At 46.1% G+C, this 26077-nt stretch overlaps 2 protein-coding genes, 1 non-coding gene and 1 pseudogene across 4 annotated transcripts; 2 read left to right on the top strand and 2 right to left on the bottom strand.

Annotated features, from left to right (window-relative positions):
• Positions 1-1440: 1440 nt before the first annotated feature.
• Positions 1441-15665, bottom strand: LOC118389723 (bromodomain-containing protein 8-like; annotated as a pseudogene).
• LOC118390483 (bromodomain-containing protein 8-like) lies at positions 10014-12626 on the bottom strand. 2 transcript variants are annotated; one of them, XM_035781091.2, is made up of 6 exons: positions 12495-12626; positions 11969-12094; positions 11569-11760; positions 11319-11406; positions 10610-10743; positions 10014-10277 (listed from the first exon to the last, which is right to left on the bottom strand). In XM_035781091.2, exons 3-6 carry the CDS (start codon positions 11737-11739, stop codon positions 10086-10088), a joined length of 585 nt encoding a protein of 194 aa, XP_035636984.2. In that variant the 5' UTR covers positions 11740-11760; positions 11969-12094; positions 12495-12626; the 3' UTR covers positions 10014-10085. The 2 variants fall into 2 exon arrangements, with proteins under 2 accessions (XP_035636984.2, XP_035636983.2); XM_035781090.2 differs by lacking the exon at positions 11969-12094.
• A 116-nt stretch (positions 15666-15781) lies between the features above and the next one.
• trnaa-agc (transfer RNA alanine (anticodon AGC)) lies at positions 15782-15854 on the top strand. Its single transcript has one exon. It is a non-coding gene; the product is annotated as a tRNA-Ala (tRNA).
• Positions 15855-16528: 674 nt separating this feature from the next.
• On the top strand, positions 16529-26019 carry LOC118390481 (kinesin-like protein KIF20A). Its single transcript, XM_035781085.2, is given in 18 exon segments — positions 16529-16705; positions 17439-17612; positions 18616-18741; positions 18827-18946; positions 19036-19174; positions 19309-19484; positions 19611-19710; positions 19919-20131; positions 20248-20434; positions 20531-20674; positions 22742-22910; positions 23643-23792; positions 23899-24141; positions 24261-24489; positions 24606-24697; positions 24810-24947; positions 25344-25428; positions 25431-26019. Coding segments are annotated over 17 exon segments (2715 nt in total). The 5' UTR covers positions 16529-16705; positions 17439-17444; the 3' UTR covers positions 25667-26019.
• Positions 26020-26077: the final 58 nt, after the last annotated feature.

Here is a 26077-nt window from a genome sequence, read left to right as displayed (position 1 = left end):
AGACTGGTGGAGAGCACGCTAAGACGCATGAAAGCTGTGATTGAAAATCAGGGTTATTCCACCAAATATTGATTTCTGAACTCTCAAGTTAAAACAGTATTGTGTTGTTTAAAAATGAATATGATCTTATTTTCCTTGCATTATTCGAGGACTGACAACTCTGTATCTTTTTTTTGTTATTTTGACCAGTTATTTTATGCAAATAAATGCTCTAAATTACAATATTTTATTTGGAATTTGGGAGAAATGTCAGTTTATAGAATAAAACAAATGTTCATTTTACCCAAACACATACCTATAAATAGTCAAACTGATCATTTTGCAGTGGTCTCTTAATTATATATATATATACATACAGCTTTCTTTTTGATTAGGCAAGTCAGTTAAGAACAAATTCTTATTTACAATAACGGTCTAGGAACAGTGGGTTAACTCCCTTGCTCAGGGGCAGAACGACAGATTTTTACCTTGTCAACTCGGGGATTTGATCTAGCAACCTTTCGGTTACTGGCCCAACGCTCTAACCACTCGGCTACCTGCCGCCCACTAATATGTATTAGTGTACCAGTCAAAAGTTTGGACACCTACTCATTCTGTTTTTGATTTTATTTTTACTACTATGAAAATAAACGCAGTTGACAGTGAGAGGACATTTCTTTTTTTGAGTTAGTACCAGCCAAAAGTACAGACACGCCTACTCGTTCAAGGGTTTTTCTTTATTTTTAATACTTTATACATTGTAGAATAATAGTGAAGACATCAACACTATGAAATAACACATATGGAATCATGTAGTAACCAAAAAAGTATTAAACAAATCAAAATATATTTATATTTGAGATCCTTCAAAGTAGCCACCCTTTGCCTTAATGACAGCTTTACACACTCTTGGCAGTACGGACATTGCCTCCTTGCAGCATGCCTAATGCACGTTCACGCAGATAAGCAGGGACCCTGTGCATCTTTCTGTTGGTGTTTTTCAGAGTCAGTAGAAAGGCCTCTTTAGTGTTTTCTAAGTTTTCATAACTGTGACCTTAATTGCCTACCGTCTGTAAGTTGTTTGTGTCTTAACGACCGTTGCACAGGTGCATGTTCATTAATTGTTTATGGTTCATTGAACAAACCCTTTGCAATGAAGATCTGTAAAGTTATTTGGATTTCTACTAATTATCTTTGAGTTATACACACATACATACACGTGTGTATATATATATACTTTATGTTTTTGTTGAGTTATACACACATACATACATACATACATACATACATACATACATATACACACACACACACACACACACACACACACACACACACACACACACACACAGTCCATTTGGAAGGTATTCAGACCCCTTGCCTTTTTACAAATGTTACGTTACAAACTTATTCTAAAATGAAACTACCCACAATACCCCATAATGACAAAGCGAAAACAGGTTTAGAAATTTTGGCAAATTTATTACAAATAAAAAACAAATACCTTATTTACATACGTAATGAGACTCAAAACTGAGCTCAGGTGCATCCTATTTCCATTGATCATTCTTAAGATGTTTCTACAACTTGGAGTCCACCTATGGTAAATTCAAATGATTGGACTATATAAAAAGGTCCCACAGTTGACAGTGCAAGTCAGAGAAACAACCAAGCCATGAGGTCGAAGGAATTGTCCATAAAGAACACAGTGGCCTCCATCATTCTTAAATGGAAGAAGTTTGGAACCACCAAGCCTCTTCCTAGAGCTGGCCAGCCTGGCCAAACTGAACAATCGGAGAAGAAGGGCCTTGGTCAGGGAGGTGACCGAGAACCCAATTGGTCACTCTGACAGAGCTCCAGAGTTCCTCTGTGGAGATGGGACAACCTTCCAGAAGGACAACCATCTCTGCAGTACTCTACCAATGAGGCCTTTATGATAAGAGTGGCCAGACGGAAGCTACTCCCCAGTAAAAGGCACATGACAGCCCAGTTGGAGTTTGCCAAAAGGCACCTAAAGGACTCTCAGACCATGAGAACAAGATTCTCTGGTCTGATGAAACCAAGATTGAACTCTTTGGCCTGAATGCCAAGCGTCACGTCTGGAGGAAACCTGGCACCATCCCTACGGTGAAGCATGGTGGTGGCAGAATCATGCTGTTGGGGTGTTTTTCAGTGGCAGGGACTGGGAGACTAGTCAGAATCGAGGGAAAGATGAACGAAGCAAAGTACAGAGAGAGTCTTGATGAAAACCTGCTCCAGAGTGCTCAGGACCTCAGACTGGGGCGAAGGTTCACATTCCAACAGGATAACGACCCTAAGCACACAGCCAAGATAATGCTCGAGTGGCATTAGGACAAGTCTCTGAATGTCCTTGAGAGGCCCAGCCAGAGCCCGGACTTAAACTCAATCGAACATCTCTGGAGACCTGAAAATAGCTGTGCAGCAACTCCGGGGTCTGAATAGTTTCCGAATGCACTGTATATACTGGTGTTACACCCGAGCTTATGGCGGGAATCAGTTAAATCACACGCTGTGGACAATGTGCCCATTTCCGATTGAGCCGACATGCAGCATTTACCATAAATGCCGTCTCCACGAACTTGGGAACATTGCCTTTAAATAGCGCATTGTCGACGATGCTCAAACGGATTGCCTTAGAGTCCCAGCCTTAGTCCTTTTTGTGGGATTTCCTTAAAACAAAACAAAAATCACACACTACCTGGTTTGCTAAGTTGGGGGACCACAATCTTGCAACAAATATGTATTATTTTGAAACATTCATTGCCTTTAAAAAAGGCACCATATGTACACGCCTGTACAATACTATACAAAGGACTTAAACTCATGAAACACATACACAATGCAAGGTATTTCAGTTTTGTGTTGACAGACACATACAGTACGACCCTGGTCATCTTATTCAGTCAACTGTTCCTCACTCTGTTTCTCTACGTCACAATGCCTTGCTCAGTTTAAGAGGGGGACTCGATTCAGGAGTTGGAGTATGTGTTTCTCAGTGCTGGGGTTGCGTTTACTCTAAACTGCAATTCAGGAACTGCATTGCTCTCTCAGCCAGACACACCGTGTCCAGTTGAAGTGAGAGGACATGAAACGACAGTGACCCAGACTGTGGTGTCCTTCGTTACCTTAATCAACTGGGACATGACCATGGATAGGGGGGTACCAATCAGTTGTACTCCATCCAGAGTCATCTGCAGGGAGCTGCGACTCATTTCTTCATCTTCAGGTCAGCTTCTATGGCACAACGGCGCCCCCTGGTGCCCCCATCCTGTAGAAGCACAGAGAGGAGATGGGTTAACTCTGGTCCAATGCCATCATCCTAGACAACACCGGACAGACTGGCCCTCATATTTAGTGTTTGTTTGAACATGGTTCAACATTTAGACTCAATGCAACTTGCAAACGCATGGGTCAATTAGCTTGTGTGCATGAAAGTTAGCGAGACAATTTGTGTTTCTTTGCCTGCGTGTGTTTTTAGGAGCGTATGTGTGTGAGAGAGAGAAAGAGGGAGAGAAAGAGAGGAAATTTAAGAAAAAAAATACTATAGATCAGGGGTATTCAATTTGCCTGTCTACCCATCCACATCGCTCCAGCCAAACGGCACTCCCGCTAATGTTTCTTCTCCATGATGAGTCTGGATTTGCTTCTCGAATGCGAACCCATTCTGACCGCTCTGATTGGTCCCCGGAAACCAATGGGCTGGGCCAGAGCCGGCCTACACGAATCACGTCATTTTTGATGACAGCACAAACAACTTCCCGGATAGCAGGTTCAGCATGGAGTGAATCGATAAGAGCAACGAAAATCTTATTCAGGATGAGTCGTCAGGCAAGTATTCAATCGGACTTGGGGCCAGAATGCAGATACCCCAGCTGTCGTCTTGCAGCTCGTAACCTGCAGACGAGGTACTTACAAAGAGAGAGAGAAGGAAGGCAGGAGAGGCCACGGGGACACTTGTCCTGTGAGAGGACAGAGGATAGTCAGAGAGAGGGAACAAAGACACACAGAACAAGGAAAGAAGAGGAGTCGTGGAGCACACACAGTGACGACACGCTGACGACACACTCTAAAAGAAAAGAGAACTGCAGAAAAAAAATAAAAAAAGACAGACCCCCTCCAAAAAGATTGAGAAATGAGGTGCATCATATAATAGGGAAAAACATGGAGGGTATAAAGTAAGTGAACACCACCGGTCATGGACACTATAAATACTGTATAGAATATAAACCTGTGGGAAGCAGGATCCATCTTCTCACAGGAGTGGTCCAACAACTGACCCAACTCCTTCACTTAAACGCAGGTGGGTAACCAATTCCTCACTTGGATTGTGAAGATATCGTTGGAGCCTTTTTGTTGTTGTTTGTGATGAACTAAATATAAGCATTTCATCTTGAAAACGTGAGCTCCAAAATGCAACAACATGAACCATGTGACTTTTGGCCAAATATGAATATTCTGTAGCACTGCAAATAACTTTAGTTTCAAATACTATAGTATAATACTCGTAGCAAAAAGATGCATCTTTCGTTTTACAATCTGTAGAAACGACGAGAATAGAGAGGTTGAGAACTTTCGTGAAACATCACAGTGGAAAAATTATGCGTCGGCTCGAAAACTGGACGAGATAGAGAAAGATGGGAGGGGTTGAGGGTAGTTGAAGCCTGGGCCTAAAAATAAACAAACGATAACTATTGTAAAATATACCGTCTGTAGGAACTGGAAGTAGAAGCCTAAGTATTCATTAGTTTACTCCAAATATATAACACATATGGAATCATGCAACCAACAAAAAAGTGTTTAACAAATCAAAAATATAATGTTATATTTGCAATTCTTCAAAGTAGCCAACCTTTGCCTTGATGACAACTTTGGACACTCTTTGGCATTCTCTCAACCAACCCGCTTCATGAGGTAGTCACCTGGAATGCATTTCAATTAAACAGGTGTGCCTTGTTAAAAGTTAATTTGGGGAATTTGTTTCCTTCTTAAATGTGTTTGAACCAATCAGTTGTGTTGTGACAAGGTAGGGTTGGCATACAGAAGATTTACCAAATAGGTCTAAGACCAAGTCCATATTATGGCAAGAACAGATCAAATAAGCAAAGAGAAATGACAGTCCGTCATTACTTTAAGACATGAAGGCCAGTCAATGTGGAAAATGTCAAGAACTTTGAAAGTTTCTTCAAGTGCAGTTGTAAAAACCATCAAGCGCTATGATGAAACTGGCTCTCATGAGGACCGCCCTAGGAAAGGAAGACCCAGAGTTACCTCTGCTGCAGAGGATAAATTCATTTGCGTTACCAACCTCAGATTGGAGCCCAAATAAATGCTTCACAGAGTTCAAGTAACAGACAAATCTCAACATCAACTGTTCAGAGGAGACTGCGTGAACCAGGCCTTCATGGTCGAATTGCTTCAAAGAAACCACTTGAGCCAAGAAACACGAGCAATGGACATTAGACGGGTGGTAAATCTGTCCTTTGGTCTGATGAGTCCAAATTTGAGATTTTTGGTTCCAACTGCCGGGTCTTTGTGAGACGCAGAGTGATGATCTCTGCATGTGTGCTTCCTACCGTGAAGCAAGGATGAGGTGTGATGGTGTGGGGGGGCTTTGTTGGTGACACTGTCTGTGATTTATTTAGAATTCAAGGCACACTTAACCAGCATGGCTACCACAGCATTCTGCAGCGATACGCCATCCCATCTGATTTGCGCTTAGTGGGACTATCATTTGTTTCTCAACCAGACAATGACCTAAAACACACCTCCAGGCTGTGTAAGGGCAATTTGACCAAGGAGAGTGATGGAGTGCTGCATCAGATGACCTGGCCTCCACAATCACCCAACCTCAACCCAATTGAGATGGTTTAGGATGAGTTGGACCGCAGAGTAAAGGAAGAGCAGTCAACAAGTGCTCAGCATATGTGAGAACTCCTTCAAGACTGTTGGAAAAGCATTCCAGGTGAAGCTGGTTGAGAGAATGCCAAGAGTGTGCAAAGCTGTCATCAAGGCAAAGGGTGGCTACTTTGAAGAATCTCAAATATAAATATATTTTTTTGTTTAACACTTTTTCTGTTACTACATTATTCCATATGTCTTATTTCATAGTTTTGATGTCTTCACTATTAGTCTTTATTAAAAATAAAGAAAAACCTTTGAATGAGTAGGTGTGTGTTTAAACATAAAGGGGGATTGGAAATGATGCAGACAATTACACTGATAGAAGCCACAATCTACATGCAATATTAAAGCTGATCCAAAACAAATACTATAATACAAATTGAATCTGCTCCACTAAATCCAAAACAACTCATTCTAAACCCCCCCACCCCTAAACCTTGAGCCTCTCTCCTGCTTTGAGACTATCTATCAGCCAGAGACACTGGAGAGGAACACAAGGTTGGAGCGCTGCCATGGCTATGTCTTTACACACATTGATGCAGTGAAGTGGGCTACACACACACACGACAGACACACACACACAACACAGATACAAACACAGATCAATGAAGCTAACAAAAAGCTAACACACACACAAGCGTAGAAACAGAGGCAGTAAAAGATGAAGAATGAAGGATGAGAAAGAAAATATCAGTGTGTGTGTGTGTGTGTGTGTGTATCAGATTGACAGTTGAGAGAGTTGAGAGATATTTAACCAGATTACATATGCATAGCCTTACCTACACTATCACCAGTATCCCTGACATTGATTGGTACTGTACTGACCTTGTATACAGTGTAGTTTCTGGTGTGTATTTATTTTATATGACTTAGTATTACTGCATGTTGAGGAAGAGCTTGCAAAGCAAGCATTTCACACCCCTGTTAACACCTGCTGTTTCCTGTGCATGTGACAAATCAACTTTGATTTGATTTCAACGGCGTGGACTCGCAAGGGATCTTTGTCTCGCGTTGTCCCTAAATCTGCACAGGTATGGGTGCAGTGTGTGCGTTTGACTATTTTGTGTTCGTGTCTGTAATGCAATTCAACAGCATTAGCAGTATTATCGGAGGGAGTCAGGTTCCTATCTACTATCATGAGTTCATCACCATCTAAGCCCATGAAGCCCACCAACTGTATGGTCTCCATCGAGAGCAACTCAGAATGGAGACTAGAGAAGGATGTCAGTGGGGAAATGGATCAAATTAACACCGAAGCACATGATCATGCATTAGGAAAACACCCTTGACTGACATACATGGCGTCCCTCCTATAAGATCTAGGAGTGTGTTTAGCTGCCTTCCAAAAGGTAAGAGACTTGTGTCCTCTCCTTTCCTCTGCAGTTAAACAGATCCCTAATCTGTCACTTCTTGCATCCCCAAATCCTCACTTTCCTTTCCTCTCCTAGACTCTCCATTCCCAATACTCTCTCCTCTCCTCCCACCCCCTATCTTAATACCCTCCGTCCCGTGCGGTCCCACTGAGAGGAGCACCTTGTCCGAGGGGTCCTGCTTGCGGGTGCTCTCCCGGCCCCTCAGGCTCTTGGCGCTGACGACCGACTCTGAGATCTGCATGATGAGCTGTGTGGCCAGGAACTGCTGGATCTGCTCCAGGACTTCCCTCTGCATCTCCAGGGCCATGTGGAACACATCATGGTCACAGCTGTTGTACATCACCGCGTTCTGGAACATCAGCATGATGTCCCGCTGGAATTCTGCCGTGGTGCGGATCAGACCGGTTTCAATGCAATGTTTCAATTCTTAATGGTGGACAGGTCCATGGGCCTGGAGCGGAGGAGAACGGAGATGGTCAGAGTGTCCAACAGGTCCATGGGCCTGGAGCGGAGGAGAACGGAGATGGTCAGAGTGTCCAACAGGTCCATGGGCCTGGGGCGGAGGAGAACGGAGATGGTCAGAGTGTCCAACAGGTCCATGGGCCTGGAGCGGAGGAGAACGGAGATGGTCAGAGTGTCCAACAGGTCCATGGGCCTGGGGCGGAGGAGAACGGAGATGGTCAGAGTGTCCAACAGGTCCATGGGCCTGGGGCGGAGGAGAACGGAGATGGTCAGAGTGTCCAACAGGTCCATGGGCCTGGAGCGGAGGAGAACGGAGATGGTCAGAGTGTCCAACAGGTCCATGGGCCTGGGGCGGAGGAGAACGGAGATGGTCAGAGTGTCCAACAGGTCCATGGGCCTGGAGCGGAGGAGAACGGAGATGGTCAGAGTGTCCAACAGGTCCATGGGCCTGGGGCGGAGGAGAACGGAGATGGTCAGAGTGTCCAACAGGTCCATGGGCCTGGAGCGGAGGAGAACGGAGATGGTCAGAGTGTCCAACAGGTCCATGGGCCTGGGGCGGAGGAGAACGGAGATGGTCAGAGTGTCCAACAGGTCAACTAAATGGGGGAGGGGGGTGACCAAGCCAGCAGAGAAAGCGCCTGTCGCCTGTGTCAGTGGTCAGTGCTTACCTGTGCACAATACTATGATACCCCGGGGCAATGTCATCAGTCACAGGCTGCAGGAACACATTAGCATACCTGCGCCAGGAAAACAGCAAGGGCATCACTTTCAAAAGCTAAAATGAGAGGCAGGCTGCATGGTCCTGCTGTAGCCCTGGGTTCCATGAGCGAGCTTGTTATCTGTGATTGGCGGCTGCTCGCCATACCAGCATGATGGCTTTCCTCCAGATCTTCTGAGCCTGTCTGGCCTCCTGGTCCTCACTGCACATCGAACTGCATAGACCAAGAAAGGGAAGAAGGAGTTTTGACGTGATATAGACATGCTTGGTGGTGTGTGTGTGTGCGCGTGTGAGACTCACAACTTGGAGGAGGCAGGGCTGCTGGGGTTAGAGTCTGAGGTGGTGTGGAGCTGCAGAGAGGAGGCTGTGTGCAGACTATAGCTGTCCTCTTCAGTCTCTCCTCTACGTCGCTCCCCCTCCTCTTCCTCCTTCACACGCAACACGGGTACAGAGACTGAGTAAGATACCTACAGTAGAAAAGAGGAGAATCCTTTGTCCTCCTGATACTGAGCAAATTCCGCTCATCGGAGTATCTCGCACAGGCTTTGAAAAAGGACCTGCTAGTGTATACTTCCTCTTCCAATTATAATGTGTGGGAGGTCAAATTAACAAAAAACTATCTACCAAATCAATTCATTTGAAAATGTTGATTACTTCTTCTTGTCATTACCATTCACCTGATGATTCACCATTTACTGCTTAGGTCCTGACCTGTTGCACCCTCTACAACCACTGTGATTATTATTTGATCCTGCTGCTCATCTATGAACGTTTGAACATCTTGGAGAACAACCTGGCCTTAATGGCCATGTACATTTATAATCTCCACCCGGCACAGCCAGAAGAGGACTGACCACCCCTCAGAGCCTGGTTCCTCTCTGGGTTTCTTCCTAGGTTCCTGCCTTTCTAGGGAGTTTTTCCTAGTCACTGTGCTTCTACATCGGCATTGCTTGCCGTTTGGGGTTTTAGGCTGGGTTTCTGTATAAGCACTTAGTAGCATCTGCTGATGTAGCTCAAAGGGCTTTATAACTGAATGTGATTGATAATAAGACAGGACTTTTTTGTTATTAACTTATGATGGGGTTCCCTGGGTCGCCTGGGCGGGGGTCCCTTGGCAAGAAAAGGTTGAAGAGCCCTGTTCTAACAAAAGGAAAACAGGTCTCAGCTCAAGTCTGTTCTCTCTTCAGTGGGACGTGTACCTTGGAGTGTCCTCTTGTCATGTGAGCCACCCTCAGAGTCTGAGGGAAAAAGGGAAAAGAGAGAGAGAGAAACAGGCAGTCATGCTAAGAACACAACAGGTTGATTTTGGCATCTTCTATGGCTGTCAGTTTGATGTGCCAGGGCTAGGAGTGTGTGTATACCTGCGTGTGGTGTGTCAGCTCCTTGCTGCATCCACTCTTCACTCTCACACTTGATGGTGGCATGGGGAGAGACAGGGCTTCCCTCCCCATTGGCCCCGCACATGACCCCATGCTGCAGACGAGTGCCAATAGGCTGGCTGTGCTCCAGCATCATAGACGAGCAGGAGGGAGAAAGGCCACTGATGCCCAGGGGGTGTGTGTACCCTGAGGTACAGCTGTTCAGGCTGTCACATGCAGAGGCCCCACCCCGTGTCTCCAGGCTCTCCCTCTTCACCTCCAGACTGCCGTGGAGGGGGGAGGAGTAGGAGGAGGCTTGTGGGGCCCGTGTGGGGTTGGCAGGGTTAGACTCAGGAGGCTTGAAGGGCCCGGGCTCCCAGGGGGGGCCAGACAGGACGTCTCCTCACACAGGGACAGAGCGGCCTCCACTGCAGCCGCATCCGAAGCTTCTGCATTCTCATCACCCTATAGGGTGAGAGATTAGAGCCGGTCACTTTTTTTTCATTTAGCAGGACACTCTAATCCAGAGTGACTTCCAGGAGCAATTAGGGTTATGTGCTTTGCTCAAGGGAACATAAACTGATTTTTCACCAAGTCTGCTCTGGGATTCGAACCAACAACCTTTCGGTTACTGGCCCAATGCACTTAAAACGCTAGCCTACCTGCACCACTTCAAAACACCTCAGAAAGACCTATTATGTAGTTATTATTAGAGAGAAGGCTGATATAACTATGGCTTTATAGGCAGAACAGGTATCCATCAACGTTTTTAGGTGCACGAGGCGGAGGACGAGCACCTTATCCTCAATGATGGCGATGATGTCCCCCACTGTCTCCAGGTCCAATTCATCTCCCATGTAGGGCACCGCCACTAGGCCCTCTTCTGTCCCCTCCTCTGGGCCAGACGGGGAGGCCTCCACCTCATCCCTGCCTATATACAGACACACACATACATACATACATACATACATACACACACACACACAAAATATATATATAGATGAGATGAGATGGAATGAGATGCCATGTACAGTAGTGTGGTGGTCAGTTGAAAAGACACAGAAAAGATGCTGGGGAGGAAGTGACGACGAGAAAAGAAGGAAGAGGACCTGTATAAAAGCAGAGGGAGGGAACGGGAGAGACCTGTGTGTAGTGAGGCGGGGGAGTCCATAGTGGGGGGGTGCAGCAGCAGTGAGAAGGGCACTGGAGGAGTCTGTGCTGCTGGCCAAGGAGCCCAGCGGAGCTGAGAACTGAGGCCCGGCCTCCAGCAGACGAGAGAGTGTAGGGGCACCTAGCGCACACGGACACACACACACACACAAACACGCAAAGCCTTGATCTATAATCACAAATGCCACGCTAAGCAATACAACATTTTTACTATTTGACTACCTAAGTTTAGCAAACGCATACATGGACAGGTACACATCTGCAAACATTCTAGAAGCAAGCTTTCTGCTGGGTGTTTATGCAATGGCACAAGTGTGTGTGTGTGTGTGTGTGTACCTGTTGCTAGACAGCCAGGGAGAATGGAGCCTGTGAGCTGTAGGTCATGTGCTATTGTCATATTACCAGGCAGGTCACCATCTCCAACCTATAAGGCAAACACAGCACCTCTGTAACTGCAACAGGAATCATCTGACGATGAGTCTGAGATGTTGAAATGGCTCTATGGGTCGTTACATGTGAATGTTTTTCAATAGTATGGAAGTGAACAATCCCTATGGCATAATATAGTGTTTCCTCTCCGACATACCAGTCTGGGGCTTGTGGGTATGAAACTGCCTTTCTTCAGTAGCTCAGAGAGGAGAGGGGATGGTGGTGGCGTGGCTTTCTGGCCCATGAGCTTCTTTTGTGGGGAGTCATCCAGAAGAGTGCCCAGGCCTGACTCTGCACCAACCATCCCACAGGCCTCAGTCAGGGGCATGAACCCTGCTGCTTCTGGGGTCTGCGGAGAGGAGGGGGGAAATGAAGTTGGGAAAAAGGAAAAGGAGGGATATAACATGCAAGGGAGTAGGGCAGGCAGACCGAAGAAAAGGCATTTCGTGTAGCATGTGGCAGCACATCAAATTGACAAAAACAGAATGTTTTTACTGAACTCCAATCATCTCTCTACCTGCCCCTGCCCCGTTCCCCTGTAGCTGACAGGGACTCACAGTCACTGAGGTGCTGGGGTCCTCGGGTGTGCTCTGGGGTATGTCCCCTTGGCAGAACTCGAGACTTGGCGAGCCGCACCCCGGGGGAGAGTGCTCGTTTAGGGGTGTTCTTCACCGCCTGTCTGGCTGGAAGGGGGGTGGGGCGTCGGGGTGAGACTGTTCTTAGTTTGACCAATCACACTACAGTTGAGCCACTAATGACTTTGACCCGCGTTTGTGGCTGTGTACACATCCATCTCAGCCTTAGACATACTTTCTGATGGAGCTCCTCATCCAAACCCCTTGGCATGATATTTATTTCAACATCCCCTGTGGGTTTATTGAATCATTCAACAAACATAAAAAAACATCTGAATCAACCTGTATACTTCCTGGTATATTGAGTTCTACAAGGTCTGGAATAAGACTGATACAAAGGGGTGACCAAGGAGCAATAGAAGGAAATAGTGTTATGTTTACTGAGCAGGTAACGGAAAGCTACAGGCAAAAGCAGCTTGTGGTGTGCATGAAGTGGGTTATCTTTTACCTAGATAGGCTGTATCTATGGCCTTTCTTTTCACGTCTGCCTCCTCCTCTTCCTGTTTCTTCTTCCTGACAGGCACAGAAAGTCATCCCCCCCCCCCGAAAAACACAAATAGATACAGGTAATGAGATACAGAAATAGTTAACAGAAAGTCTCATACTGCACAATCTCTCCCCATAGCTCCTCAAGTTTGGAGTCCAGGTGCCCGGCTTGGATCAGCTCTGCCTCTTTCTTCAGCTTTCTGTGAATGCAGCAGACCAACAGTTGACATCAGTGGGTCAATAAAGTAGCAGCAAAGATCTACCGAAGGCCGCGAGTCTCTTGAATAGATAGTCCCACCTCGATCAGAGATAGCACAAAGCCTGCGTACCTGTGCTTCTCCTGTGTGTCTCTGATCAAGCGCTTCAGCTCCTCAATCCTCTCTGCCGTGAGCCTGCACACGATCACATCCTCCACCGTCTCCACCACCTCGCCTTTCTCACCCCGCTTCCGTCTGGCGAGAGATACCCGCGTCATGAACATAACCCAGACAAGATCATGTCATCCATAAACCATTAGCTGCCTCCTTCAGACTAACACGCTAGCCACACTATCCGTGTTCTCCGACCCCCCTCTGGTCGTAGGGAATGCAACAGCAGGACCATCACAGATCCAGTCGCACACGGGAAAAGACATCGACATAAACGGTGACTGCTGTGCTCACTTTGGGATCTCTGTCGTCTCCAGGAGCTCTGAGTACTGGGAGGCACAGTGCTAGATGAAAAGGAGAGCGATAGGGAGAGAGAAGAGTAAGCCAGTTATTTCCTTGAATTCAACTGGCTGCATATACACTGAGTGTACAAAACATTAAGAACACCTTCCTAATATTGAGTTGCACCACCCCCTTTTGCCCTCAGAACAGACTCAATTTGTCGGGGCATGGACTATACAAGGTGTCGAAAGCGTTCCACAGGGACGCTAGCCCATGTTGACTCCAATGCTTCCCGCAGTTGTGTCAAGTTGGCTCGATGTCCTTTGGGTGGTGGACCATTCTTGATACACACGGGAAACTGTTGAGAGTGAAACACCCAGCAGCGTTGCAGTTCTTGACACAAACTGGTGCGCCTGACACCAACTACCATACCCCGTTCAAAGACACTTAAATATTTTGTCTTGCCCATTCACCCTCTGAAAGGCACACACACAATCCATGTCTCAATTGCCTTTGGGCTTAAAACCCTCCTTGAACCGGTCTCCTCCCATTCATCTACACTGATTGAAGTGGATTTAACAAGTGACATTAATAAGGGATCCTAGCTTTCAGTCAGTCTATGTCATGGAAAGAGCAGGTGTTCATAATGTTTTGTACACTCAGTTTATTGACAGTCCAGGGCAGTGGAAGAGGACAATGATGGAAAATGAACAGGGCTCGGGAAAGTACAGTTAATATGCAAAGTACCAGTGTTTCCCCGAGGATTCTTTTCAGCAGCAGTGGAAAAGTTAGTGTGAGGGGGGCGTGGCTGTGGGCGTGACCATCAGCACCGTTTTAGAGGCCCTGCTCTTGGCAGCAGAGACAAAATGTTGCCGTCTTAAAGCTAATTTCCTGCAATTCTACATATTCTTCCATGGCTTATGTCATGTTTTTATGCTATCTGAGTGACTCAAACATTATCATTAAATCAATGGGGGTCCCATGCCATGGCATTTTTCTTTTTTCATTTTAGATTCTCCTCAACTGTCTAGTTTTTATTTTGATAATTGTTAGTTCTCAAAGATGATCTTGTTTAAAAACATATTGGTCAATTACATTTTCTATACACTTTATATCTGGTTTTAGTTGTTTAACTGAAAACATGTAACCATGCCAAAAATGATTATCTAAAATAAAATAACAAATAAAAAATGAAAACAGCGGTGTGCTGTTGTTAAATGTATATAGGCGAACCGCTGAAGGACACATGCCACCAATCTCACTCAATCAACCCTTTCGGCAAGAGTCCATAGGGTTACTGCATTGTGGGCACCAAGGCTAATATATTTTAGATGCTATCATCAGGTTCTTGTTTGTTCATGGTGTTCATCTATTGAAGCATAGCCTACCTTTTGTGAGAACCAGTCAGGGGGTCGTCCTGCGTCTGCAAATGGTTTGATGGCTCGACTGACAGACACCCTGTGGGTATGGATATCCTATATTTACAGCGTCACAATTCCTATTCGACTGACCAGTTCTATTCGAAAATCTTTCCTCGCATAATCAACTGCCTGACAATTACCTTAAATATTAGAGTAATATGATGTAGGTCGACAAAGCATGCTGCATTACCAGTTCTGGTCCCCACTCTTCATGACAGAGGTGGCCAAGCACAGCTTCTCCCTCACCGAGCATGGCTCCGTTGGCCCCATGGCAAGCAACTTGTGTTCTGCAGATAAGGAGTGGATAGGGGGGGGACGCCCACTTATTAGTCAGGACAGGTAATATATGTTTTTAATCACATTATATTTTACAGGTCAGGATGTCCCAAGATCCTGCAAAACAAATCCCATTGTGTGAACTAACAATTATGAAAGAAGATCTCAGATAAATAACTAAAGAAGGTTAGGCCACCCTGAATACCAAGACTACCCCATGTATGGACGGGTGAAAATAAATGTTGCACTAGCCAGAGCTAGCCACCACCTTGAGAGCAGTGTTACGAAATGCCCTATGAATATTTCAAAAGTCACGAAGCACCCATAGCAACACCTTTCTAAGCGGACATATGAAACTATTAACTTCCGCATAAATACGCACAAGCACATACCAGCAATGTTTTGCTGGTGACTTACTATAGCTAACTAGCGAGCTTCTGCTAACTGGTCAGCTAACGAAGAGAAGAGTGAGCCATTCATTCAACGCTCGTGCTAGCAGGGGTAGGCTTGTAAGAATTGACCGATCTGCAATGCCGTCCAACTTTAGATCAATTGCATGACTATCGTGTGCAAACGGTTCATGAACACTTGGATGCCATGCATTAAAAAAGCATATACAGTATCTAATTTGACAGCAGGCTCATTTACTCACTTCCAACCCCGCTCGCCATCTTCTGGTCATACAATTACTCCACCCACCCAATATGACTCAGTACAGTATAAGCCAAATTAGATCATTCAGATGAAAAAGGGAATAAGGGAAATGTTAGTTTTGCGTAGACTCACTGTGGCTGCCGCTGTGTAGAAGTAATAAGTACATTAACTGAACAATTTCCAGCACCATAGTGATGTGTTTGACAACTATTCGTTTATAAACTCATGTGGTCACGGACTGACACATCGGGGGATTAGCTCAAATGGTAGAGCGCTCGCTTAGCATGCGAGAGGTAGCGGGATCGATGCCCGCATCCTCCACATTTTTTTGTGAATTACAAAATGCCCACCTTGTATTGATGTCGCATCTTAATAAGATAAATACCCTGGCCCGTGTACAGTTAATTTTTAAAATGGCTATTCCTCTCTGTAAGGAAGAGGTCGGGATTCGGGACATTTGGTACAGACAGGTAGTGAGTGTGTGGCTGTGTGCTTATTCTTTGCCTCCAGCGATGCTGCCTGGTTCAAGTTTTCTTTTCAAACCCTCATTGCTACATTGGTGACAGAAATCCCATCCCTGTACTCACAGCATATAGTGTTATTGCTCTCTAACCACAAAATCACCCTTTCCTCTTTCAGCAGTTCCCCTCAGATTTGATAGGGCTAGTTTTTCACCCTGACCAGACAAAACCTAGTCATAGTCTTGGAATACAACCGGTCCTGATTAATAAATAAAACATCCAGGACAAGGGTCCATGCAAATGGCATTTTCCTAAATAACAGACAGTATTTGGATATATAAAATAACCCACAAATAACAAAAACATTAAAGTGATAAAAGAAACACTTTCTAAATTCGCATTTTCTGTCATTTTAGTGGACCAATAGAACACTATTGTCTGTAGCCACGAACTTCGTATTGGTCAGCATCCGTGTAACCTTTTTCCTGTGATTGGTTGTGCACATGAAGCGCGATGTTTGAATTGGTTGAATCAGTAGTCGCGTTGGGGGAAGTGGCTGTGCGCGAAGGCTAACAAGGGGACATTGCCAGGTGGACTTTTCATGGCTAGATCGAGTAAATTGTTTCGGTTTCAGAAGTTCGATTTTTTGGGGCAATTACCAGGAGAACCCACAGACGCCACTCAAACCGGTACACCCCCTTGACTGGCGAGGTAAATAATTCCGCTTTGACTTGATAAAGAAGCCTGAAAAGGACCTTGGCTTTGCTAACTAACGTTAACAGTAACTGTTTACGGTAGCAACTACTAGGATAGCTTGATTTTGCTAATCCGCCAGCTAGGACACATGAAGAATGGAGAAAAAAAAGAATCCTCAACACATAACTAAGTAGTTTCATTATTATTAAGAAACGATTAACTACCTGACGGTAACTATTTAATGTTAGCTAGCTCAACAAACCAGCGCGTCTGCTTGCGTGTACCTGCCAGTAACAGACAGCCAATGGATTGCTTTTATGTGGGTTCAAAAATCTTGGCTGCGTTTTCAGCGCTGCAGCAACAGTCCTGTAGCTACTTTTATGTCTAAAAGTAACAATGCCGTCATTCCATTTGAGGCATAACGATAACGTTAACTGGCTCTACGCAACAGATGAGGTTGGACATTTAAACCACTTTTGAGCTCGGAAAACAAACTGGGATAACAAACCTCTAGAATTAAACACAGGTCTTGTCTTTTGCAGACCTGCAAACTTTACTTTTGGCCCTCAATTTATGTATGTGTGTGTGTGTGTGTGTGTGTGTGTGTGTGTGTGTGTGTGTGTGTGTGTGTGTGAAAGTGGACCCTTTGCACCAACTAACTAAGTAAACCTGATAAACCTGTTGATGTAGATTTCACTTACCCTCGACAGCTCTGTGATCCCAGAATCTTAATTCAGTCACCCAACAGGTTGTTATGGCATTATCTCTGGCGTCTCCGTGTGGAGTCCTGTCTAACGAGGAAGATGGCATGGCTGTGTTTGAGTCCACGGCAGCTGACATCGGAGGCCGACTGAACGGGGTCAATCTGCCTGAGCTCTCCATCATCTCCCCGGGGCTAGAACATCGGCCATCCATCAGAGAGGTGGGAGGCCTTAACTGAAGTTATAACACTGTGCTCAAAAGATACCAAAGGTTCCTTTATTACAGGCCTTACCGGTACATCAGCGAAAGCAACACAGCATTGTGATGACTGCCTGTTTCTGGTGAACACTTTTGTCACGGACTCTTCTGCTACCGTTGGTATAAGGAATACCTAGGAATAGGATAGGAATAAGGAATACCTAGGATAGGATAAAGTAATCCTTCTCACCCCCCTTAAAAGATTTAGATATAATATATGCCATTTAGCGGACACTTTTATCCAAAGCGACTTACAGTCATGTGTGCATACATTCTACGTATGGGTGGTCCCGGAATCGAACCCACTACCCTGGCGTTACAAGCGCCATGCTCTACCAACTGAGCTACAGAAGGACCAGTTGCACTATTGTAAAGTGGCTGTTCCACTGGATGTCATAAGGTGAATGCACCAATTTGTAAGTCGCTCTGGATAAGAGCGTCTGCTAAATGACTTAAATGTAATGTAAATGTAAGTTGGAGACTATTTGTGAGTGTTTGAGTTTTCCCAGACTGTGTCCCTTTTCTTTGCAAAAGGCTTTAAGGGTAGACGCTGGACAGTTATTTATTGGGCGTGATGCCCTCCAACAACTTGTCACACAGCAACGAGAGAGGCCATCTTTTCACAATAAGAACTTTATAACACACAAACACTGTAATCCTTTATCCTCTGGTCAAAAGTTACAAACCATTTGCTTAGTGACCATTTTCTCAGAAATGCTCAGAGCCATTCTGTCTGTCTGACCTATCAATCCTGTCTGTTGTTTTTTTTCTTCTCCTTGTCATTTATTAATTCAAACATTTTGCACCTCAAACACCACTTTCCATTGATACTTTCTAAGTGTGTAGCTGATTTACACAAAAGGGAATCTGATAGGCCTATAGTATGAAAATGTTCAGCGATACATACGACTCTATTGCTCATCGCAGAAGTACAGTACTGTCGCACATATCTGTCCAATATTTAGAAAATGTTGGGGAAGGCTGGAGTGGCCAGAAAAGGCAACGGTGATGAGGGGAGCACTGACAGAGTGAGGGTGTTTCTGCGTATCCGCCCTCTGACTGAGGGAGAGAAGGAAAGAGGAGAGGAACAGGTACGATCTGCACTTAATCATTGCGTCTCGCTCATTATGACATTCTCCACGTCAAGACGTGTCATTTTCCTTCCTCTCATTTCAGGGCTGTGTGTGTGTGCAAAACGAAGAGAGCCTGATGCTCAAAGCCCCCAAAGACTCCCAGAACATGAAGTGTGCAGAGAGGGGAGTCGCCCAGAGCGTGCACAAATTCAGCTTCTCGCGGGTAACCGATTCCCGTTCATAAACAACCTGAGAGATGAAAGACTTTACACACAATACTTCACTGGAGTCTTTTCATATGTACCTCTGCAGATCTTTGGCCCGGAGACCACACAACAGGACTTCTATGAGAGCACAATGAAGGAGATGGTGAGAGACGTGCTTCGTGGCGAGAGCCGTCTCCTCTACACATACGGCGTCACCAACTCTGGCAAGACCTACACCGTTCAGGGTGAGATTGGATTGTTGATGTACCCACAGAAAGGCAAGCGTTTCTACTGCAGTGTGTTTATCTGTTTGGTAAGTATATGACCATATTAACAGTGGAGATCTCACCGAGCGCTGACGTGACCTTTCCCCTTGTAGGAGTGGGTCGAGAGGCAGGCCTCCTTCCCAGAGCCCTGGTGTCTGTGTTCAGGAAGCTGCAGGGCCGCCTGTACGGGGCCATGGACCTCAAGCCTGCCCTCTACCAGGAGGTACGCCAGCTGGATGCCGGTGAGGTCCGGGTTGAGGAGATCCGCAGAGACTCTCTGCTCAAAGAGGTGAGGGGAGAACGGGTCAGGAAGTGAAGTGTGGGCGCATTAGATGAGTGGTTATTTTACGGCCAGGTTGCTGCAAGTCACGTTGTGACACGTGCACTACCCCCCCCACCCCCGTGTCTATCACAGGAGGGTGGCATGACTTCTCGGATGCGTGACGGCACCAGTACCTGGGACAGCGGCATTGGTGGACTCTCCATAACCAGCCACATCGCCACCCAGCTAGAAGGTAATGTTCTGGATGTCACATTGCTCGGGTCTCTGGCGCCCAGTGGGCCCTAAAGCAGAGTCTAAGGTTAGGCCTATGTACACAGCTTTACAAAGCTGCTTATTATTATTATTGTATAGTCATTAGAAATATGTGGTGTTCCTTTTTGTATAATCCTGGTGGTTGCCTATCCACTGCTCAACATGCCCTTGTCTCTCGCTCCCGGCAGACTCGGACAGTGTGTTGCTGGAGCCTGACAGCTTGTCCCACAGTGGAGGGGAGGACCTGGAGGAGGGAGTGCAGTTCTCTGTGTGGGTGGCCTTCTACGAGATCTACAACGAATTCCTGTACGACCTGCTGGAGACTCCGCCCTCCCTGCAGCCCAAGAAGAGGGCCACTCTGCGGCTGAGTGACGACAAGCAAGGGAACCCTTACGTGAAAGGTAACACACACACTTATATTCACAAAGAGAATGGTTTCTAATCGTGATTTATATTATGCAGATCATCCTGGAGAGCTTTTCGTTGTAGTTTGTTCACATTACTGACCGTTTTGCAGACCTCACCTGGGTGCAGGTCCGCAGTGCAGAGGAGGCTTGGAGAGTGCTCAGAGCTGGCCGGAGGAACCAGAGCTTTGCCAGCACTCACCTCAACCACAACTCCAGCCGCAGCCACAGCATCTTCTCCACCCGGATCCTGCACGTCCTCCCAGAGGCTGACCGGGGCCAGGCCACACGCGTAAGCGAGTACGTCCCATCCAGGCTTCTCATTCTCCGGCCCACTGTCTTATCCTGACCTGTGTCCATGGCCTGGCATTAGTAATAGTGATTCTGTCCCACTAGGCTGTCTGTCTGTGACCTGGCTGGCTCAGAGCGTTGTAAAGAGCAGCGCAACGGGGAGCGGATGAAGGAGGCCAACAACATCAACACCTCCCTCCACACCCTGGGCCGCTGTATCGCTGCTCTGAGGCACAACCAGAACAACAAGTAGGCTACACACACTCTATGCCAGAACAACAGGAATTCATCAAATGCATCAATCAAATGAAATTTAGAAAGCCCTTTTGACATCAGCAGATGTCACTAAGTGCTTGTACAGAAACCCAGCCTAAAACCCCCAATGCCGATGTAGAAGCACAGTGACTAGGAAAAACTCCCTAAAAAGGCAGGAACCTGGGAAGAAACCCAGAGAGGAACCAGGCTCTGAGGAGTGGCCAGTGCTCTTCTGGCCGGGTGGAGATTATAACAGTACATGTCCATTAAGCCCCCTGGAGAGAATTAGATTAAAGGGAGCATGCTTACATTCACACAGGACACTGGATAAGACAGTTAGAATTACACCAGTTATAAGACTGACCCTAGCCCCCGGCACATCGACTGTTTCATATATACTGGAGGCTGAGACGGAGGGGGGTATAAAATAGAGGTCGACCGATAGATTTTAAATTTTTAATTGGAGGACCAAAAAAGGCAGACGCCGAAATAAATAAAATTAATTATATATATATATGTATACATGTGTGTGTAATAATGACAATTACAACAATACTGAATTAACACTTATTTTAACTTCATATAATAAATCAATAAAATCAATTTAGCCTCAAATAAATAATGAAACATGTTCAATTTTGTTTAAATAATGCAAAAACAAAGTATTGAAGAAAGTAAAAGTGCAATATGTGCTATGTAAGAAAGCTTATGTTTAAGTTCCTTGCTCAGAACATGAGAACATATGAAAGCTGGTGGTTCCTTTTAACATGAGTCTTCAATATTCCCAGTTAAGAAGTTTTAGGTTGAAGTTATTATAGGACTATTTCTCTCTATACCATTTGTATTTCATTAACCTTTGACTGTTGGATGTTCTTATTAGGTACTTTAGTATTGCCAGTGTAACAGTATAGCTTCCGTCCCTCGCCCCTACCTGGGCTCGAACCAGGAACACATCGACATCAGCCACCCTCGAAGCAGCGTTACCCATGCAGAGCAAGGGGAACAACTACTCCAAGTCTCAGAGCGAGTGACGTTTGAAACGCTATTAGTGCGCACCCCGCTAACTAGCTAGCCATTTCACATCGGTTACACCAGCCTAATCTCGGGAGTTGATGAGCTGTTTGACTTCAAGCCTAATGCTTGAAGCATTGCGAAGAGCTGCTGTCAAACGTACGAAAGTGCTTTTGAATGATTGTTTACGAGCCTGCTGCTGCCTACCATCGCTCAGTCAGACTGCTCTATCAAATCATAGAATTAATTATAACATAACACCCAGAAATACAAGCCGTAGGTCATTAATATGGAATCCGGAAACTATCATATCGAATACAAGACGTTTATTCTTTCAGTGAAATACGGAACCGTTCTGTATTTTATCTAACGGGTGGCTTCCATAAGTCTAAATATTCCTGTTACATTGCACAACCATCAATGTTCTGTCATAATTATGTAAATTCTGGCATATTAGGCAGCTCAAAATGTTTCATATACCCTGACTCTGCGTGCAATGAACGCATGAGAAGTGACACAATTTCACCTGGTTAATATTGCCTGCTAACCTGGATTTCTTTTAGCAAAATATGCAGGTTTAAAAATATATACTTCTGTGTATTGATTTTAAGAAAAGCATTGGTGTTTATGGTTAGGTACACGTTGGAGCAAGACCTTTTTTGCGAATACGCACCACATCGATTATATGCAAAGCAGGACATGCTAGATAAACTAGTAATATCATCTACCATGTGTAGTTCACTAGTGATTATGATTGATTGTTTTTTATAAGATAAGTTTAATGCTAGCTAGCAACTTACCTTGGCTTACTGCATTCGTGTAACAGGCAGTCTCCTCGTGGAGTGCAATGTAATCGGGTGGTTAGCGCGTTGGACTAGTTAACTGTAAGGTTGCAAGATTGAATCCCGAGCTGACAAGGTAAAAAAACGGCCAAATCGGCATCCAAAAATACCGATTTCCGAATGTTATAAACTTGAAATCGGCCGACCTCTAGTATAAAATGTGCTGTCCAGGTGGTCTCCCGTTGAACCCATTCTCCTGTCCCTACAGGCCACGAGCCCCTCAGGTGGTGCCGTTCAGAGACTGTAAACTGACCCGAGTGCTTCAGGGCTTCTTCTGCGGCCGCGGGCGGTCCAGTATGGTGGTCAACATCAACCCCTGTGCTTCGACCTACGACGAGACCCTCCAGGCCCTCAAGTTCTCTGCCATCGCCACACAGGTACAAACCCATCCTCACCATGCCTTACTTTGCAGTTACACAGCCCTGGCATCAGAGAGAGCCGGTCAGTGGGTGTAGTTGTGACGTTTGCAGGGGTCGTTAATGCAGATTTTTGCATTTTATTCACGCAGGAAAGGTAAAAAGCAGAAAAAATATCTTGCTGCGTTTTGTAAACGCAGATTTACAATGCCTCTTATTGTAAATTCTGCTCGGCTTCAATCTGTTTGCTCCAAATCATGAATGGAAAAGGACTGATTTTTTTTCTCTCTTGGATAAAATAGCTTCGTTCTTGTCATTGAATCACCAGATAGGGCTCTGACTGATGTGTAGGCTACATTTCTCCGGCACTTTCCTCCAGTGTAGTTTTTCTACAGTAGCAAGTTAAAATGCAATATTAACTTCAATCAAAAATGTGGAAATGTAGCTGGCTACATTCTTACTGTGATGAGCATTAGAAATAATGGCCATGCGTCTTTTTTTGCAAAAAATACCTTGCATTTTCATTGTAATCTAATTTACTTGTGTGGCTGCTAGTCAAATAGCGTTGCACTTCTTTCAACTGATGAAAATGATTTCCTGCCGAATGTGTTGCACTAATATATTTTGTGTGAAGGAAAACACTATAGGTGCACGCACACCCCTCATCTCTCTCGGGAAAAAATAAAAAAACACTTTCAATATAAAACGCAGATTGTTTTGATCTACGTCGGTGTGGTCTGTCTCCTCTCTCAGCTGGTCCATGGGCCGTCCACTAAAACCCGGGTGGCCTACATCCTGTCCCTGCTGCGGGAGCCCCAGCCTCACTCCAATGACAGCACTCTGATGGAGGAAGATGAGGACAGTGATGGTGAAGAGGGGGACATCACCATGTTCGATTCAGATGTATGTCCTCTCTTCCCCCTCTTGTGAAGAAATGGTCAACTGGTAGGCATGTGAAGACCTGTAGCTCAACCAGTGTGCATGACTGAGTCACGTCTGCTGTGTTTAGGCTCTGCTGCGGGCCATCGAGGTGCTGAAGAGGGAGGTGCAGCGCCAGCGGGAGGAGAAGGAGGTGCTGGAGGCCACCATCAGGGAGCAGGTGTTCTCTGAGATGATGGAGGTGATCTGTGGTATGGAGAAGGACTTCAGCCAGACCCTGGAGACAGAGAGGGCTCTGTTGGAGGAGAGGTTTGAGGACAAGATCAACAACCTGCAGAAAAGCCTCCGGAGATACTACAACCAGGAAATCGAGGTGAGCGGGATAGGACAGTCTTTTGGTGATGCGTTATCAGCTATTTCAGTTGGTTTTAAAATGGTGCCATTCTCATGCTACGGAAGGTTGATTCTTTTCCACATTCCCACCCATCCCAGGAGCGTGATGAACAGATAGTGGCTCTGACTGCTGCCTTGGCGAAGGGAGGGGTAGCCCTAGCAGAGCCAGCCCCCCTTCCCCTCTTCCCACCCATGGCCCTGGGAGGAGTCTCGGAGGGACCCGCCCCCCGTCGCTCCCAGCGCCTGGCCTCCACAACCACAGGAGAGTTGAGCAGAGTGAGGGCTGAGCTGGACCAGTGTCGCGCCGAGCTGTTGGAGACAAAACAAGGTTAGAAGAAAGGGGGGGACAGGATAAGGAGTGTGGGAACAAGAGGGAAGTCTAAACCGTTGACGTGTTGATTGGAGTTGGATCTTTCTAACTAGTATTCTATTTTTGTCTCCCAGAGCTGAGGTGTATCCAGGGGCAGTGCACACCACCAGAGCCCTCAGACGCCCTGACCAACACTGCCAACCGCAAGCTGGTCGAGGGCCAAAAGGTCAGCACTCCAGCCCAGAGTCCTGGTCTTCTCTCACACGTTCCCCTGACATTCTGCACGAAACACTATAACCGGTTACTGGGGTTGGAACATGTTTGTGCTTCTCCTGCAGAACCTGCGTCGGTTGCGTCTGGACCTGCAGAAGCTGTGTTTGAACCTGCAGTCTGGAGAGAAGGCTTGCTGCCGCAACACAGACGGGGAGAGGCTGCGCCATGCGCTCGCAGCTGCAGACGGCACACTGGCCAAACAGGTACACGTCAAAGCATAGAATTCTCCCTCGCTCAGCATTGAGGTAGGGAACTAGGGTTGGGCGGGGGTGCTGCTAGTTTGTGTGTCTTTGCATCGGATGTTTCTGTTACTCTGAAAAATATCTTGTTTATTAGTTTCCCCTACCAGTTCTGATTTCCCACAGTGTGAAGAGATGTTTCAATCTGTGGACACTTCCCTAGACCAATACCTTTTCATTGTTTCTCCCCCTCTTCTTCTTTCCTCTTACTACCTGTTACTCAACCCACTGTCAGGTTTAACACTAAACTAAAGACTTAACACAACTGCACCAGGTGGCGTTTCTCCTTCCACTCACCCGTCCCGCCATCCTCTCTAACCCTGTCCACTCCTGTCCATCCCCTCCTGTCCCTCCCCTCAGGACCAGACCTTGGTGGAGCTGCAGAACGGCCTGCTGCTGGTCAAGGCTGACCTGAGGAGGAAGGCAGAGTGCCTGGCCCAGATGCAGATGCCCCCGGCTCCTGTAAGAAGAGGGGCTGTGGGGCAGCAGCAGGCAACGCGGAGAACCAGCCCCCAGAGAAAAGACCCTTCTTCCTCTCCCTTTTCCCACAACGCACCCCGTCACGAAACAAACAGGGACGCCGTGAGGATCAAACCACACACTACTCGCGGGTTCTGCGCTCCCACCTGACTCCTCCCTCTAGTCCCTGCCCCTCTGGCAGGTACAGGGTCACAAAGTGCTAACTTGAGAGCTGAAAATCAGGAGTCTATTTATATTCTTATACCATTATGCAAACCAAATTTTAAATGTGTACTTGTTTTGCTTACTTGTAATGGCACGTTTCAAATATGTCACTTTATTCCAAATGTTACTGTATATATACACACACAAAGGTGTCTTCCTGGAGCTTCAACTCTCCTCGTGGACCCCTAGACAGTTCAATCTTGAGCTAGCACACCTGCTTCAAGTGTGTTAATGATTAGTTGACGAGTGGAATCGGGTGTGTTAACTCTGGAATATATCATATACATGGAACAGCTGGGGCTCCCCAAAGAGAGGACTTCAAATATCTTGAGTATTAAACACATCTACGGTCTGAATGAGTAATGTTTGTCAAAATGCAGGATATTGGAGCTTCTAGTTGTATGACTGAT

This window comes from Oncorhynchus keta, chromosome 11 (genome assembly GCF_023373465.1).
Source record: "Oncorhynchus keta strain PuntledgeMale-10-30-2019 chromosome 11, Oket_V2, whole genome shotgun sequence".
Classification (NCBI taxonomy): Eukaryota; Metazoa; Chordata; class Actinopteri; order Salmoniformes; family Salmonidae; genus Oncorhynchus; species Oncorhynchus keta.
The sequence above is the reverse complement of the archived record's forward strand: the minus strand, read 5'-3'. Positions and strand labels throughout refer to the sequence as shown.